The sequence below is a fragment of the Crocodylus porosus genome, unplaced genomic scaffold (genome assembly GCF_001723895.1).
Source record: "Crocodylus porosus isolate Cpor-Errol unplaced genomic scaffold, CroPor_comp1, whole genome shotgun sequence".
NCBI classification, from domain to species: domain Eukaryota; kingdom Metazoa; phylum Chordata; order Crocodylia; family Crocodylidae; genus Crocodylus; species Crocodylus porosus.
The window spans coordinates 38,722,436-38,741,762 of NW_017728949.1; the positions used below are offsets into that span (position 1 = coordinate 38,722,436).

Here is a 19,327-nt window from a genome sequence, read left to right on the forward strand (position 1 = left end):
GCTGGGCAGTTTCCCTCGGGGGCAGCAGAGTGTTTGATCTTTTGTCTCTCTCTCTGACCCTATTTGCAAATATATACCTTTTGTGTTGCTAATAGAGTGTGTCTGTAGCTAGAGTTTTTTTTCCTCCTCCCGAGAAACGAACCACGATTTTTATATCACTGCTATTGCCACGCTTCCTGTGTGTGCATGGGGGCAGTGCAGGGTTGTGTCCCTTGCTGCTGCTTTCTACCTGTAGGGGAAGCACGGCCAGGGCAGCACACTTGCAGCAGCAGGCAGCTTTCGTGCAAATCCCTGCTGTGCACTGCCACGCCGGGTTGCACATGCTGTGTTCCAGAGGACCTGGGGGAGGGCAGGGAGCATGAGCCTGCCATGTGCCCTGCACCCACCCCCCACAGATCTAGGAGGTGCAGGTCCCCTTTTTCCCCCTGGGTGTGCACGCTGCCGCCGGGAGCCAGCCCTGCCTGAGCCTGCAGCAGTCAGGCAGCAGTAGGGGAGCTAGCTTGTGCTCCTGCTGCAGCAGTCAGTTTTCACAGTTGAAGAGCCTCTGCACATCCCACTAAGGTCAATGATATATGAGAAGACTCAGAACGTCTTTAGTTTATCTATCTTACTTACGATTCAATTTCTATATCTGCATGGGGGGGTGGAGTGGGAGGGGAGTCCATCTTGACATGCAAATTAAAGTTTGTACAGCATTTTCAAAATGAAAGACAAGTTAATTGAAAGCTTTAGGTAAGAGTAGGAGATAGTCCTCAAAAGTAGCAATGACTTACCCGAAGATAAGCGATGACAAAAGTCAGCATGTACCCTCTCTGTCCATTATCTTCTCCAGCTGCCAGACCACTGCAATTAATGATAATATTATTTTCAACGAACCTATGCACAGATTTACAAAAAAACGTAAACACTCAAGCAGGATTGGAGGTGGGAGTTAATGTCCTTTATATTTGCTTGCCTATAAATTCAGCCTCAAGATGTAACAGACACACTATCTTAACATTAATTTCAATTTAGTGCAACTAGCAGAGTTCACCCATTATCCTTTAAGTCTGAGCTCCTGTATGTTACATATGTCAGCAAAATTGTGAATTAGAAAGACGCTGCTCTTGGGCCAATCTAGAAGAGGCAGTGCAGAGCCAGCATAGAGGGCTGTTATAGAATGGCATCACTTTGTCATTTACTCTTAGTGTTATCACACTATTAATGGAATGAATGTGTGGCTACACCAGGGGTCTTAAAAACAGCATTATTAAGCTGGGTTCCAAATATTCGCATGGAAAAGAGGGCTCAGGGACTATATTTCTCTGAAATACAGGGATGCAGCAGGAAAGTCTTGGAATAGTATGTTCACTTTTGCCTACTCTCCTTATTTTTGCAAATTTAATCGATTAACTTCGGTTTTATCTACTGCCTTTAACAAATAACAAAACTGAAATATACAAGAGAAATCAGAACAATTAGGAATATAGTGATGGATAGTTGGATGAACTTTGCTTTCTGATTAATTTTATGTTCTAAAGAGAGGCAATTTCCCCAAAATCATACTTTATACCTTTTTTCAGCTGCAAGACAAAAAGCTCATCATTGCAAAGTAATATGAAAAGTATAAAAAAAACCCTCCAACCCTCTGAAGAAGAGCATAAATAAAGGACCTCTGCCTCTGTAGTTTTGCTACAAAGTTAGGAATGATTCTCTAAAGCAGTGGTTTTAACCTGTGGCCTGCAAACCCCACCACTAACTCCATTTTAGTAATTTAACTTATCCAGATTTTTAAGTGCTTCACAACCTGCTTATTAGTAAACTGTCAAACAGATTTGGAAGCTTCTTGTCTAAAGAAAAATACTGAACTGTATCAATTTAAACAAAGGTTTCTCTCCTTAAAATGTGGTAAACAATAATGACAAACAGGGATCCAGGTTTTCCCAACTGCCATAGAAAAACATGGTAGAACCTGGATTCTCTCATTTTAAGGAGAAAAAGCAGGAAGTGGTGGGTTTCTGGCCTGCAAGGGGCTGGAGGGAGTGAGAAAAGGGTGATCAGCATCAGCAACATGTGAATGTGTGCATGTACACAAGCACATGGTCACCAAGCAGCCTGCAGAGCATCTCCCTACATGCAAGTCTAGTGGCAGGGGGAGTGGGGAGAGAACTGAGGCCCCCATAGTGAGGGACGGAGAGAGTTAGGCAGGGCTGGGACTAGGGCTGCTGCATGAGGCTTGGGGCATGGGGCTGGAATCCGAGGCCACAATGCCAGGGCAGGGAGCGGGGCAGGGCCACAGGCAGCTCAGCCAGGGGGCAGTGAGGGGCGGGGGTTGGCTCCCTGTCGCTGCGCACACTCCTAGGGGGGACATGGAAGGCATGTCCCTTGCAAATTTGTGCAGGCCAGGGGCAGGCTGCCTGCTGAAAGCCTGGGCTCCCCTCCCTGCTGCCCTCCCTTGGGGCCTCTGTAGCCCAGCAGGCGGGACCCGGTAGGGCAGGGCAGAGCAGGGTGGGGAAGCTTGGTGCTGTCACTGCAATCCCCACGATGCCATAGTGAAGCACTCCCTTCCTGCCTTGCAGCAGTGGTGGTGGCGGCATAGAGTTATGCCCTTCATTGCTGCTGTAATGGAGCTCCCAGTGGTGACAAGCTTCCCCACCCAGCTCCACTTTGCCCTGCCATGCTGGGTCTTGCCTGCTGGGCTGCAGAGGCCCCAAGAGGAAGGCAGCAGGGTAGGGAGCCCCAGGCTCACAGGAGGCAACCCACATTTCCCCAGCCCCACCATGGACTCTACTCTGGCCGTGCCATTCGTGAGGGAGGAGGAGCCAGGCTGCATGCTCCGCCACAGCAGCTGCTGCCTCCTGCAGGTGACAACCAGGGTTCTGATGCTGCTGTGGGGGCCAGAGGGCTGTGGACCTGCGTCCCTGACCCCACAGCCCTGGCAGCTGGGTGCCCCTTCCAGAAGGGCTGGGGGATCTGGGTGGGGAGTGAGGGCTCCCAGTCTGTGAAGCACTCTGCACTCACTGGTTAGCACAGTGAGCTCCCCCATTTGGGAGCCCTGATCAGCTGAGGACACTTCCAGCTACAGGAGAACAATGTGCCATGCCCCCCTTAAGGCTAGGAGTGCTAAGTCGCTGACCAGACAAAAACTCTGTGAAATCGAATTTTTAAAAGCTGAATTTTGTTTAATGTTTACCTGCTTAATACCCTTGCATATTGAAATATGCCGTGGGTGGGGAGGGAGGGCCACGAGCTGGGCTCAGAGGGCTATGGGCAGGGAGTGAGGGGCACCGGCAGGGCTGTGGGTAGGGAGTGTGGGGCAATGGCATGCGCAGGACACCAGCATATCAGGGCTGCTCAGCATCACAAAGCAAGGGGCAGAGCAAAGTGCAATTATTACAAACCCATATCCAAACCCAATTCTTTATAACAGGAGTACAAACAGACAAAAAGGTCTAGTCCAGGCACCCATATCACCTGGCCCATAAATCTCTGGAGAAACTCCACGCACTGATGCTGTCCCCATATGCTGCATGCAGCACACACCGCTGGATTGGTCCTGCATGCTGGCACTGGGGCCAGTCCAGATCAGCCAGACCATAGGACTATTCTAGCAGAACACCACATGAAGCATGCACCCCAAGCCTGCCCCCCATGCTGCATGCAGAGTGTACACTGTGCATGGGCTGGACCCTGTGCTGCATGTGGCACAGGAGGTCCAGGGCATGGGTTGGATGAGGTACCCTCCTGGACTGGCCCTTTTGACTGGCTCCAGTGCAGCCCAACCCAGACTGCCCAAGGGGCTGGCTGCAAGGCTAGGCTGGAGAGACACCACATGCAGCCTGAGCCCCAGCTGATCCTCTGTGTTGTCTGCAGTGCCAGATCCAGCCTGTACACTATGGGCAGCAGCCTGTGCTGGCTCTGCATGTTGCATGCACAGGAAGACTTAGGGCTGGTACATGCTGTGTGCAGGCTGGACCAGGGCTGCAGGCCCAGTGTCCCTCATCCAGCTCATGGGGCCAGAACTTGACACCTCATCACTACAGTCACAGTTGTGCACCATGCAATAGCTGTTGTTAAAGGATATTTCTAATTAAGGGCATTTATATTTATTTAGTCACAGTTGCTGTCAGGGATGCTACATATGCTTGCTTTCCTTAGTGTGGCATTCACCTGAGAGAACTAACTGAAGGACCTAACTATACAGACAAACTGAGATCTTGGGCTGCTGACAGACATAAAAAAACCCAACCTAGTGCTTTACTGTAAACTCTGTGTGCCCCTGCACAGAGCCCAGTGCAGGCCCAGAAGAGATGGACTGTTAGTTTGACCCGGCTTGCCCTATGTTTGTAAAGATGGGGTGTTTCAGGGAGCTTTTTTGGCACTTTAATTTAATTGCTGATTGAATCAACTGTAAATAAAAGCACCAAAAAGACCCATTGACATATGTGATCTATACAGATGCTGTGGAGCTGGGTTAAACTAACATGATGCCTCTTTTGGGTATACGCTGGACTTGGCGTGGGGGCACACAGAGTTTAAAGCAAAGCACCATTTTTTTCAAATCTATCAGCAGCGTTTAAGTCTACATTGAAATTTCAGGGTGTCAGTTTTAGGGGGGGTTTAAAAGACTCCACTTAATCCTGTTTTCTATGAATTTCAGCCAACTTTTCCTGTAGATTTAGTTTAAATTGTTACAGCCTCAGTTTTGCTTTTGCTTTATGAAACAAAGTAAAAGGTTCCACTCTAATTTGCAAAAATATTTGGGCTTTTAAAAAATTGCTGACCATCAACCACACTAGCTTTAGTACTTTAACAAAACATTAGTGACTAAGTTTGTTATCTGATATTAAAAACCCAAGGATCCTGCAACAGGCTTATATGAACCGTAAGATAAATTAAATTTGAGGTTTTGAACAAAATCAGATTTGCTGAATTTGCTATAATTTCTCAAGTTCTAGTTTTATCTTCTCAGCTAAAAAACAGACCTTTCTGCATCTTTGAAAATCTCTGAGCAACAGCACTACCCAAGTTCTTAGATCATATTTGATATTTAGCCTTAAAAAGAAAAATAATCTACACCAGAAAAATCACTTGTCTTGAAAACAGTAGGGCAAGATGGCACCTTGGAGACTACCTGGTTCAGAGAAGCATCAGTCAGGAAGAAACTGTATAGTTTTAGAAGTAATAAAGACTACCAGGACTGATTATTCATTGGTTTTCTCAGGGTTTAATAAGCAAACTAAATATTTCTAATTATGAGTTCCCCATAGTTCTTTAAAAAAGAGGCAATAAATTTCAGCATGTTTTAAGTTACATGTTCCTAAAGTAAAAACTCCCTCCATCTTCCAGGAAGTAGACCTTTGAGACATCTCAGCATAACTCAAATATGTGTTCAAATATATACATTTATACTACCCTAACTTAGTCACAAGGTTAGATTCATGTACTTTTGCAGTCAGAGGCAAAAGGCAGCAAGACCAGAACAGTCTATTAAGCTCTCAGAGATGCTTACACTGTGGGTGGACAAGAACACAAGAACCAGAGAGAAGAGACAGGGATCATTATTACAGATAGATCTGGCAGCTCCACCTATTGCTGAGGCTGCCTAACCCTGTGTAACAGGGGTCTCATTTTTGGAACCTCTCCGCATGTGCGGCTCCGGACTCCTGCAATGGGTTTACCACCCGCCTATTCTCGCCTGCCACGACTCGATCTTACTCATAAATAACGTATGATGAAATGAAGCGGGAAGCTGCCCATTTGTACGTGCCCCGATGGCAGGGGGCGCTGTCTGCGGCTCCTGTACCTCCCCTGTACCGCAGCCCAAGCCTCGCCGATGGTGTTGGAATATTCTAACTAGGGACATGGCACTAGGTCCCAGCCCTGTGTGTGCTCTCAGGGCTCCTAGTCGCCCCTCCTCGCTCCCAGGGTCTCTCACTGCCCCGCGCTCAGCCCCTTCTGGGGGACTTACCCTCACTCGACCCCGCTTACGCTCCTGGCGCACTCTATGCCCTGCTCTGGGGCCTTGCCCTCTCGGGGCCTCTACCGCGCTTTTCCCGCTTGGGGCACAGGCGGCCGCTGCCGTGCCTGGCCCCTTGACCCTTCTCTAGGTCCGCTGCCCCACCGGGCAAAACACCGCCCTTACGGGCTGGGGTCTGCAACCCCACACACTGCGCCTCTCCGGCGCAGCACTGTGCCTCGCCAGCACAAACAATAGTGCCCCGCTGGCACTGCACCCCTACTGGGCACCGGGAACCCCCAAGCTGCTGGGGAGCCCCCCTGAGGCCTCCTCACTCCCCTACAGCCTCACCCGGTCCTCCGGTGTAAACTGTAACCGAAACTCAAGCCACCTGGCTACAACGTAAACACAGAGCCTCCTTGTTCCAGGCAAACACCAAGCCCCTCTAGGGCTTGCAATCATACCTTCCCCTTAGGGTGTTCTCCTCCCTGGCATCATCACAGCCAGTCAGCATGGTAGGGTTGCAACTACCAACTCAGACCGCTCAGCTCAGCCTCAGAGCTCCTGCTCCTGAAGCTGCCAGAAGGGAACTGCTGCTCTGGCTCAGGCCTGGGCGGTTTATAAAGGTCCGGCCCTGCCCCCTTCCGGTCATCTGACCCATCTGGTTGCCGTGGCAACCAGCACCTGAGCTGCCCCTGGTGATTGGCAGCTCCTTAACTCCCTCTCAATCACAGGTGATTGCCCTGCTCCTGTGACACCCTGTTACAAGGAAAATGTTCTGGATGTACTGTATGAAGAAAGGGGGCTTAAAAGAAAGTCTGTCATGGTATCATGTAATTATGGATTAATCCTACCATACATAGGAAGCTGTTTTATGAATGCACAAGTAGCCTTCATTCTGGCATTTCTTAACTTTTGAGTGCCTGACTTTGCAACCTTATTTTCAACTATATAAACATTCATGAAGAGAACATGAAAAGGAAATGAAGTGCACTCAACAAAAAATATCCAGCACTTTTTATTTAACTCAAGTCATTGAACGGTGTCAAATTGTTCATGTTAAAGACTGTTTTTCCAAACCACCCATGGAAAATAGGAATTAAAGTACAAGCTTCCAAAAAGGTGGTCTAGGAACAAAAGCGAAGCACAACAGGAATTTGTAAAGAGCAGAGCAGGTTCCATAATTAATTTGGTATGGAAAGTATACTTAGGAAGTGGCACTGAAAATACTGGTAAGCTGAGTAATATATTTAACTAGTATCTAGTAAAATAGTTTGCTTAAAAGGAAATAAAAAGCATTTCTGATGAATGATATTTTTACCATGGTTTTCATCGATTAGGCTAGTAATCAATCAAACCAGATGGACAGAAAGCTCCCTATCATTACTCAGCCTGCTGCTGAACTGAACTGTTTTCTGTTTCTTTGTAAGAGCACAAAATCTGTGACAAGGGGTGGGATACAGATAATTCATCAAATTCCTTTGACTAAACACAATTTTCTTTTACAGCAAAATTTTCCTTATATGCGCACTATAGTGAATATCACCAAATAGTTAGCATTAACCTTATAATTTCATCTTCCATGTTTTAGGGAGGACAATATTAGTCTACTATCAAAAAATAAATAGGCCTACAGAACAGAATTCTATGACTAGCATAAGATTACTTTAATAAAATGTAGGATTCTATAATTAGATATACACAATAGTACAATATCTAGCAGGGCTGAAGCCTCTCAAAATGAAAATGATCTAACAAATTATTTTTTGCTTCAAATTTATATTTATAAAATGGAACAATTTCAAATATTTAGATTCCAAAAATCATACCCAAATTTGGTAGCGATATCATAAACTTGCTTTTCATGCTGAAGAACTTTCTCTCTGTCACCCTCAAAGAGTAAAGTGGCTACACATAGTACACTGGGGTCAAATCCTTTAAACTGAAAAAGAAAACGTCTATTATGTCATAACCCGTATGTCATCACAACATAAGACAATGGTTAATTTTCATTACAATGAAAGAATCCATTTGCATGAGCAAATATACTTCTAGATCATAGTGATTAAAGAAATAAGATTCACAGAATACTTTTCAGACAGGTTTATTTCAAAGTTCTCAGATGTACTGCTATATTGGAGTAAAAAATCAAATTCAAGGTATATTGGATTAAAATTTTGGCAAAACTGCCTGACAGAGATGAGCTAAAACTAACTAGAAAGATACTAGCATCATTCCACAATATAGTATTGTTATGGAAACTACATGCTGAAGGGTTAAATCAGTGGATTAGAAGCCAGTAACTTTTAAATTCTGTGGCAGAGCCAGGACTAGAATCACTGAGGTTTCAGACTATTAACCACAACAGTGGCTGTGAAAAAGCAGTTATACCAGCATAGTTTCCTACTGATATTATTTTGGATTAAGAGTATCCTGTAAATTAAGTTAAAAAAAAAAGATTTATTCCAAAATAAGCATGTATACTAGGCATTATTCTCATCAGTCATCAGACAAGCCTTTTTTCCATCACAGTTACACTGTCTATATTAAATATATATTATCGTGTGTTACGGAGGACTAACTCACATTGTAGGACATCCTCAGTTTTGTACAGACAATAATTCATTCCTTTCCTCCCATTAAACTGATTTTCCATTTAGTAATGCTCAATCTAACTTTTAGTTTATTTTCAAATGGGAAATCTCAATAGCAAAGGTCTTTTTTCATCTACAATGGGATTTTTCAATGAACCATTACATGGACTTTCTATACTGGAGCACTTGTTACACTTCATACATTTCAGTACATAGGATTGTATAACAGAAGTCTTTTGAAACCTGTGCATGGCATTAAAAAGTGCTAATTACTATAGAAAACAAAGTTAAATACCTTTGTTATGTAGAATTTTTTCAGGCCATCCAAAAAGGATGTAAAAATTGAAGCAACCTGTGGTTTAAGAGCATGACCTTTGGGGGAACAGGTGAAAAAGAAAAATAAAGGATTGTTATAAAGGCAAGAACAAGATCTTCAGAAGTTTGGTCTTATTTCATCATACCATGTAGAATACTATAGTAAAAGATTTTCTGGGTAAAGGTATATGCAAAACACAGGAAGCATTTTTTGCAACTTCAAGGAGATTTTTTCCCCACAACTAGTTTTTACTGAGATTATAGGAATTTTTTTATTATTATTTATTCAAAAGGAATATGTGGGAAATAGGTTAAATACGATATATTTTTATAAAGCATCTTCAATTGTGTGTGTGAGTAAAACCAATCCTATTTTAGATGTTCTCAAATACATGGTATATGGAAGCTTTTTAAAAATGAAGTGCTCACCCTCCCCCATAAAACCAAGAAAACCAGCTACCAGTTTTTAAGTTATGCCAAAATCATTGAAATGGATAGTCAAAAAGGGAGCAAGTAAAAAGTTTAGAGTTTTTCCTTTAATGGTTATGTCACTTGTGCAAAATTCTTTACATAAAACTAGTAATTGCTTCCTTGATCACATACGGAGAACTAAAATTACCAGAATATATAAATGGCATCTTGGAGTCTGTTAAATTAACATCTTTGCCTCAGGACTAGGTTTAATTGAGATGAAAGCTTTTTACTGTTTGCTCCATTGTTTTCAGTTCTAGCAACTTCTGAACTCCCATAACTGCTTCATTTTAACAGCCTTACATCTGGCCTACATGCTGTGAGCCCAATTCATAAAAAAGTTATGAACAATTTCATGATACTTTTGAAGTATTCTAGAAGTAGTTCCTCCTGAGTAAAGCATGAACTTCATTAATTCGTTAGCCCCTTCCTTTTTTCAATAAAAGAGGCTACTCTTTTAGTCCCTTGTATACAATACAGATAAGAGTAAATACACCTCTTAATACTCAATGAATGTCTAATGAGCACTGAAACACCCAAAAACAATGTACTAGCTAAAGTAATAAAGAACATTAAATTATTAAAATGCAACCTTCAGAAGAAACAAATGCTCCCTGTCTGCTTAAGAATAAATTTAGGGTGCAAGTCTTCTCTACAATCTTCACTGCTACCTAACAGGGGATATAGCTTTTAAGTGCTTATGGAAAAACTGTAAAAAAATTCAAGTCTAAATGCCATACTTACCTGAATTCAATACAACCCTGAATTTAGGATGGGGGAACAGGCAGGGGTCTCAAGGCTACAGTGGGGCAGAAGCAGTGCAAGGGAGGATGGGATGGGAGGGGCAGGAGTGGCTGAGCTGGAGCCACAGTAAGTGCCTGCCACCCCCCCAGGCTGCCATGTACTCAATTCCAGCACTAGAGGTTTTTGCCCCTAAAGCTTAAATGGGGGCTAGGGGAAAAGCTCCTTGTTAAACAGAGAAGCCCTATGTTAAATTGAGGGGGGAAAGGAGGAACCCATTTTGTAATCAAGTAAATATACTAACACCCCTTAAATAAAAAAAAATAAAGCATGGTCTGGAATTTAAGTAGAGGATGACTAATTTTCAAATATTTAAGTTTAAATTCTAAATTTGTTATACCAGGTTCTTTAAAAACAAAAAAACGGCCACAACAACTTCAAATCCTGCTCGGCTACACATTTACCCCTCTCATTTACGTACTGAAGCCAGGCATCACCAATCACTCCATTTGTTTAGTCCTATAATACACTCCCTGTCAAACTGGGAAGACAGGTAGGTCTTTCTGCATTCCCTGAAGTTCCACAGGCCCCAACTATGGAATTAAAGGGTAAATGATTTCCAGAATTAAACGCTTCCTGTGATAAAATATGGGTTTTACTGTAATATTTCCTGTGAACTTTGTTCATGATGTAATAAGCTTGTGCGCCTAAGTTTCCCTCTGGGTAACTTGGGGTGGGGGGAGGAGAAGGTAGGGGGAAGAGAATGATTTAAAGCAAGGTGGCTTATGGCAAACATGTCACAAGTAGCATGGGAAGCCTCTGTGTGTGGAACAAGGCAGATCAGGCAGGACAGGCAGCACAGTGGTAGACAGGGCAGAAAGCAGAGCAGTGGATCAGGAAGGGGAAAGGGATGAGAACTGCATTCAGGGAGGATATGGAGCTAATTTGTGGCATGCCTACCAAAAAGCTTGACCCCCACTGGGTTTAAAAAAAAAAAAAAATGGTGAGGCCACAGTTGCCTGTATGCAAAAGACAAGTTAAACATCTAGCACCAACAGAGACTTGAAAAACTTTGTTGACATGTCAGATAGGATTGCCTCCTGGTTTCAAACATGGGAGGCTCTATGAAAACTGAATCAGATGAGATAGTTAGTCATGTTAGCATGAAGTCAGATGCTATGAATAGACTTGCAAAGAGCAGGGTACTATTTCCTCGTTATTTCTGCAAGCATCTGAGGTTGATGCCCACAAAAGTTTACACCTCTCTAAACCAGTTAGTCTTTAAGGTATCATCTTTCCCTGCCTTCAGCCTCAATAGGCAGCAGAGCAGGTTGCATGAGAAGCGAGTCAGCTCCTGGCCTAAGCAGTCTGTGGCTTTGCAGGGATTCAGGAACTGGGCTGACTAGAAAAAGAAAAGCTGAGTAAATTTGGGGTACTCAGGGGAGTGCAGGTTGGATCAGGGAGAAAAGGGACTACATAATCCTTAGGAGGCAAACAACTTCTGGCTAGGTACCTTTGCCTCAGTAAACACCTTTGTTGAAGAGCAGCTGTCCATTTTGATTTTTGGAGCTTTGGCTTGTATTTGCTCTCCTTAACAAGACGGAAAAGTCCCTCCCTCACTCAGGAGCTAGGCCAGAGGTGGGCAATTATTGCAGGCGGAAGGCCACTTACTGAGTTTTGGCAAGCCATTGAGGGCCGCATGACAAATTGCCAGGAACAGATAAATATTAATTTTCCAAATTTTTTTTTAGGAGCCCCACAGGCCGGACAGAATGGCTTGGCGGGCCGCATCCGGCCTATGGGCCGCATTTTTCCCGTCCCTGAGCTAGGCCCTAGGGCTTCCTCCCACCTCCCAACCTGCTCTAGAAGCCAGGCTCTGCTTGGCTTCAGGGGGCACTCAGAGCCCAAAGAAGACTATGTTGGCCCTGAACAAGCACCCCACCCCTCCAGAGGGGGTACAGCATAACACTTCCATGAGAAAAATACACTGCCATCAGCCAATTTCCACTTCAACTACAGAACGGTTAACACAAGATTTGTGCTTGATATTCCTGTCCTATCACTTGGAAAGTTTATTTGGAGGAATATAGGTTCAGCACATTCTGGAGGGGATCAAGCCCTTTTGCCTGACCCCAGTGTATGTAAATGAGAGTATGTGTACCTTTAGACAACAGGTATGACTCATTTCAGATCTCCACTAGGTTGCTGGGTACCTTTTACAAGTCTTGGAAGTGCCCTTGGAGTCCCTGTAGGTAGTTCTGCAAGAACACCAGTTCAATGTGCAGTAGCAAGCAAGAAAACAAATACTGTATTCAGTACCATTAAAAAGAAAATTGAAAACAAAGTGGGGAAGTCATGCTGCTACACAAAACCAAGGTGTGACCACATCTGAAATACTGTGTGCAATGCTGGTCTCTGCATCTCAAAAAGGATGCAGTGTAAATAGAAAAAAAGTATAGAGACGGACAACCAAAACGATCAGGACTATGGAGCAGTGGCCAAAGCGGGCGAGATTAAAAAATGCTAGAATTTATCAGTTTGGAAAGCAGAAGCCCAAGAACAGATATGATGAAGGTCAATAAAGTCCCAAAGGATGTGGACAAAGTGAATATAGTAACTCCTCACTTAACGATGTCCCAGTTAATGTCGGAGCATTATTACAACGAGAACATACTAGTTTAAAGTGTCAGATTTAAAGCAGCCATAGACCACCTAACTTGCTTCTAGATGGTAATGCTGCTGGAGACATGAAAATGAAACCTCTGACAGCGTACCACTCCAAAACACTATGAGCTCTCAAGGGATTTTTAAAGGAATACCTTCCAGTCATTAGGAGAGCCGATAAGAAGGCATGGATAACTGGAGCTATTTTTTCAGAATGGTTGACTCTCTCTGTCGTCCCTGCATGGAAGGAATACTGAACCAAGGAAAATCTTGATTTCAAGATTTTATTACTTATTGATAATACAGTGGCTTATCCAGTCAACCTGGATGACCCGTGCAAAAATGTCAAAGTTGCCTTTCTGCCACCTAACACCACATCACTCATCCAACCCCTGGGCCAAGGAGTCATTGCTGCATTTAAGGTGTATTACTTACGTCGTACTATTGACCAGCTCAGAGGCACCAATGGGGAAGGCAAGCCTACAATGCAGCAATTTTGGTGCGACTATAACATCCTCAAGTGCATCGATAACATCGGTGAGTCCTAGGCTGAAGTTACTCAGGCATGCATGAATGGTGCGCAAGGTAAGTTGTGACCTGAATGTCTCAGTGACTTAAAAGGGTTTAAAAGATGTTGTCCCCGCTATGAAGAAAGATATCCTAGGGTTGGCCAAGAAAGCAGGTGTTGACGAGGTGGAAGAAGCCAACAATACACAACTTCTGAAATCACACAGAGAAGAGCTAACCAATGAAGCTCTGATGCAACTAGAGGTGATGAAAGCAACAGAAGGCGGCCAAGAAGAAAAAGAACCAACCCATCGAATTTTGACTACCAAATGTCTTTCTGAAGCTTTCCAAATGAATGAAACTGGCTGGCAAATCCTTTGTGATGACGATCCTAACAGGGAATGCAGCTTCAAAGTGAGTAGGGTAGTTGGTGATGCAATGAATTGCTATAAAGAAATTTAGCAAGGAAAAACAAAAAAGGAAAGTAAAACAAAAATCTCTATATGTGTTTTTTTGAGTTAGGAAAGTTCAGCAAGAACAGCAAGAGGAGCAGCTGGACAATCCACTGTTTTCCACCCTCTGACTCTACCACCTCAACCAAGCTTCACAATCATCCTCATTTTTTTAAAATAAAATTATTTAAAACTTATACTTGTATTAAATTGTTTGTCTAAAATTATTTATAACTTATACTGTATATGTATATAATGTCTTTTTGTTTAGCAAAAAATACCTTGGAACCCAACTTCCACCCCAATTTACATTCATTCTCATGGGGAAATTGGATTCACTTAACATTGTTTTGCTTAAAGTCACATTTTTCAAGAATGTAACTACGACATTAAGCGAGGAGTAGCTGTACAAAACTGTAATTCACCAAGTCCTAAAGCATTAGAAGCAGGGGGCACCTACTGAAATTGTAGGAGACTGGTTTAAAACTAAGAGAAAGTACCTCTTTTACAAAGCACATAGTTAAGTTGTGGAACGTATTGCCACAGGAGGTTGTGGAGAGAGAAAGTGTGGCCAGTTTAAGGGGAAGAGGGGAGGGGGACAGGCTAGACAAATTTATCGATGATAGATCTAATAATAGTTATAAAAATGGAACAGTTGGAGAGATATTTCTTCTGGCATCTCTAAACCAAATGATGGTGGATGCCAAGAAAAGTAATGAACAGAAGAATGGTTCACTTTAGATATGTCTGGTTCAGCGCTCTCCCTCTGGAGAATCTACTTCTGCCACTGTCTGAGATAGGATGCTGGGCTGGATAGGCCATTTGTCTGACTCAGTACAGCATTTCTGGGGCAGAGGCAGGCAGCAGAAGCCAAAGAAGGGAGCAGAAGCCAAGACTTTCACTGCTGTTGCATAGTTGGACACGCCTAATTTAGCAGACTGTTTGGCTGCAAGGTAGGTGTAGGCAGCTCCTGTTAAGAACAGTTCAAAAACAGAACGGGTTATGTGCACGTAATAGGGACAGCACACAAGACTGTAGAGATCAGGTTGCATGGCTGCATGCAGTTTGGTTTTCAGAAATGAGTTTTACTGAACTTTGCCCTTCCAAAGTATCAAAACACCAGAGAGAGAACCTTAACTGTGTTTAAGAGGTTGGTCATTGAATTGTTCCAGCTTCCTAAATATGTAGAGTTATATTTAACAGCCAGTTTTGCAGTTAGGACTGTGATGTGGCTATGTAAAGGTAAAGAACACAACATCCACATCCAGATGAACAGGGCCGTGCACTTACAGCAACACGAATGGTAGCGGCACAAATCTGTGCTTCAGTGCACATCCATGCATGGGCCAGTAGGCCTGTGCAAAACAGCAAGTATTCAATTCGATTGGGAGGGACAGTGATTCAATTCAGTGATGTGAATCACTGTCCCGATTCAATTTTTCCAATTTGGATCTGAAAACCTGGCGCCGACTCAGAGATTCGGCCACAGATGGGCATGGGACTTGGGGAAGGAGGCTCCTAACACTGCATGCCGTCATGAACTGCAGTCCAGGGGGGCACGGGAGTGGGCATGTGCCCCTGGATCTGGCCAGGCTGCGCTCTGGATGGGTGGGTGCAGGATGCAGGTGCGGCAGCACTGTGAGCGGGGGCTATGCCCTCCTGCCGTTCACCCAGCTGGGGTGGGGAGGCATGGGACGGTGCCACTTCATTTGGGAAGATGCTACACACTTGGACAAGCAGTGTGCAGCGGTGGAAGCTGCTCCAGCCTCCCTGTGCCTCCCAGACAAGCCGCGGCTCCACCCCACTGCACCTGACTGGACAAGTAGTGGCAAGGCATGACGGCAGGCGCGTGCACCCAGATTGGGGAGGGGCCAGTAGCAGGGATGTCTGCAGCCCTCCCATAGCCCCCACCCCGCTGCACTCTGCGGGCTGGCCAGAGCCAGGGCTGTGCTCCAGGCAGCAGCTGGAGCTAGCTGCCCAGAGCCCAGCCCTGGCTTCACCCACCCTGCAGAACACAGCTTGGAGGTGGGAGACTAGGGCTAGCCTCCCAAAGTGCAGCCTGGCCCAGCACGCCCTGCACAGACCCAGGAGCACATGCTCACTCCTATGCCCTCCTGGATCAGTGGCATACAGTGGTAGGAGCCCCCCCCTCCCTGGGTCCCACACCTCCCATTCCAGCGGGATAGCTTGTCCCAGCCCCAGCCACAATCCCTCCCTTGCTGTGGGAGTGCTAATCTGCCTCACCCCACACCCCTTCCCTCCCCACAACAGACATACTAGCTGGAGGCAGCTGTGTCCAGGGTCCTTGAGGACTGCTGCCTTTTTAGTCCATGGCTGAATTTCTGAATCAGTGCCAAGTCTCTCCAAATCGATTCAGATGTTTCTGATCTGATTCAGAACTTTTAATGGGTCTCCTGATTCGATTTGGAGATTTGACCACCAAGATCAGGCTGAATCTCCTTCAAATCAGACTGGCTGCTGAAGCTTCACACAGCCCTAGTGGCAGGCTCCTCCTAGCTCCTAACCAAGCTCCATGTGCTCGGGGGGGGGGAGGAGACGGATGTGCTGGCTGAAGCACATTGTGCCCCAGCCAGCCAGGGCGTTCCCCAGTCTCTGCAAGCTACAGAACCCCTGAACTGAGGCAGGCTGCACCCAAACCAGTGACAAAGCTCCCGAACTGAGGCGCACAGGCTCGGAGTGGCTGGATGAGATGCAGCATGCCTTGAGACAGGGGAGCAAGCAGTGTGCCTCAGTGCAGGGGCTCTGCAGCATACAGCAGGAAGCCCTGAACTAGATGATCCCTTGTCTCTGCATTTGTCTCGGTGCAAACTGGTTTCTTTTCCATAGTAGTTTTTTTTATTACCAGGAAATCCCAGTAGCACATTTTGCCCCTCTGCTGCAAATACACAGCATCACACACATTTAACTCAGTGCACTGCATAAGGTTTGTGGTGCCAAAAAGAGGTTTGTGGTGCTACAAGTCACACCTACATCTGGACATGCTCAATGAGATTTGTTACATGCTCATCCCCTGTGCTCCACATTTTGTCATAGTAGAACGGAATCCGAGTCATTCACTGAAGTGATTGGTGCATGACATTAAATGGGGCAACAGAAGTCAAACACAATGCAGATCCCAAAAATATGGACAGCTTGATCATTCAGTGGCTATGGCACTGAAGCATATGAGAAAACAGGCCACTTCCCTTCTTTAACTTTTTGGCCCACTACCTCAAAATACCATAAACATGCACTCCCTCAAAATACCATAAATTCCTCACATGCATGTAGTGATTTCATAAAAACCAGCTCTTTGAAACTGGAATGTGCATTATTGGTGAGAAATACTGATCGGTGAGCAAGGATGGAATCTGCCACTTTGCAGGTGAAACAAAGTGAGATCTGCAGTGATTGAAAGGGAGAAGAACAATGAGTGGGCTTGGGTCCTTAAGCTGCTGCTACTCAGGTTACTTGCTACAAGGAAAGATTGGGGTTTTTTTTGAAAGCCAAAATGAAGAAAAAACAAAGTGTATATTATATTCTGGGGGTGTGTTGTATGGGACCATTTTTCTCACATATCTGTTTTGGCTTGTCCTCCTAGCATGTCTTTAATCCATCTGGAGGCCTCTACATTCAGGCTGTCTTCTCCCTCACCCCCCCATGCCCTCTCCCCACCTCCAATCCTAATGTTTCAGGGCTTTAAATTCAGTTTAATTCAGGGCCTGAGTTCTCAACTCGTACTGGGAAAGAGAGGGACCAAACTCCACTGATGTTGCAAAACCTCTTCAGATACCAGAGTATGCACAGGGTGAGGGAAAGGGTTCAATCCCCCATAATGCCAAGGCTCCCAATAAGGGAGGGCACTGAGGGTGGCTCAATCACCCAGCTTCTGACTCGAATGGAGAGCCAGAAGGACTGAGACACACCCAGAGGGGCATGGTCCCTGCCAACCATAAATGTTAAATTCATACATACTTGTGGAGGTAAAAGGCAGTAGCCATGTTGAATACTGTGTTCAATATTGCTTTCCCAAAAGGGGGAGGACGTGCCATGTACAAACCAGGGTAAACACCAAGATTATTTGCAGTCCAAGCTCTCGTATCAGGGTCCACACCTTAATTTATCAATCTTTTGGCACGGAATTAGAAGACTATCAAATCTGAAAAAGGGAAGGGCTGGGGATCTCTCTCTTGGGAACACATAGCTCACAAATGGTCCCAAATTCAGTCCACTAATCGGATTCTACACTCTGTGTAGCGTATCAGATTTCAAGGATATTTGGTCCCTGTGCAGATCTGGGAACACATGCCCCTCTGTGCCTCCCAGGGTGCGTGCAGAGGCAGGTCCCGCCCCCCAAAGGAAGGACTTATAATCCAACTGACAACTTTTTGAGGCAGTCCAACAGCAAAAGGACAAAGTATAAATTTTCCATCTCTATTATGTTTAGAAACAGGAACTCTACTTTGTAAGTGGCAGAGATTGAACTCCAAATAGAATACAGACTTGGACTTCAAAACTAAGATATTATACTTAGAATGACACCATGAAACACTCAATTTGGGATAGGGTATTTGTGAACTTACCAAATTGAAATTGTTCATTGTCCATAAGGCGAATTGATGCAGGAGCACATCTCTTAAAAAGAAAAAGATTGTAAATACAAATTATGCTGAAGAGTTAAGCTATGACACTCATCCTTTTATATCAAAAGCCAAGGCAGAAATCAGCTTTAACGTTATAGCTTATGAGCACAGTATTAAATCCTCAGTTATCCTTATATAGAAAAGTTCCAGTGTGTTTACAGCAAAAAGACTAAATTAAAGAATATTCAGTCTTAAAATCTAAAAAAAAAAATCTCTATTTTACAATGATATATCAATGTCTTAGCTTTAATAGTGTTTAAAAGTACCTCAAAAAAACCAGAATTATTTTAAACTTATGCCTGTGGTGCTATACACAAAACCCTCTGCAGTGCTTCAGCTCTGTAAAAGGTAGAGATGCGAATATATGCATGCCTATAAATTGACCTTTACCAGCCTAAAGCTTTGCTTGGCCTCCAAGGGTTTCTGAAGACATCTTTTTCACAAGTTTACAGGGACAAAGAATCATATTGAACAGTTTATGCCTTATTCCTCTCCTGGTCAACATTATGAATCTATATAATGAGCAAATGAAGCAGCTAGCCTTCCCAGTAGTTATTATTACAGACACTGGGGATTCATTTTATCTATAAGTGTTTTAGACATCAATTGATCACAGTTTATCTGGAGCAGTACTGGAAACAACTAAGCAAGCAATCCATTCCAAGCCAGCTGCTGAAGTTCAAGTCCCAAGAATTTTGGCAATTTAAAAGCTAACCATGAATGTCGCTCAGCAGATTAATAAAATAAATTGACAGCAATACAACACTCCTGAGTCCTCCAAGAGACTCAAGCAACTGGGCTTTATGTTGTGCATGTGCCCATGGAGTTAAAGCTACTTGAGTTAAGAGTTTCTGACAATTTCATGCAAAGCTGATAGCCCAGCTACCAACTGACAAAGAAAAAACAAACTACTGGCAAACACCTGCTACAAACCATCATATAAGAGCAAGGAAGAGCATAACCTGATCCTTATCCAAATGTGGTGGTTTGGGTTTTTTTTTT

At 44.4% G+C, this 19,327-nt stretch overlaps 1 protein-coding gene across 1 annotated transcript in view; it reads right to left on the bottom strand.

Annotated features, from left to right (window-relative positions):
• The window catches only part of AGPS (alkylglycerone phosphate synthase), a 129,096-nt gene that overhangs the window by 43,804 nt on the left and 65,965 nt on the right, over positions 1-19,327 (bottom strand). Inside the window, exons 12-15 of the mRNA XM_019554267.1 lie at positions 18,266-18,317; positions 8,828-8,904; positions 7,768-7,880; positions 774-843 (exon numbers count right to left, since the gene is read on the bottom strand). Coding sequence (XP_019409812.1) covers positions 774-843; positions 7,768-7,880; positions 8,828-8,904; positions 18,266-18,317 — 312 coding nt within the window. The remainder of the gene's footprint in view (positions 1-773; positions 844-7,767; positions 7,881-8,827; positions 8,905-18,265; positions 18,318-19,327) is intronic.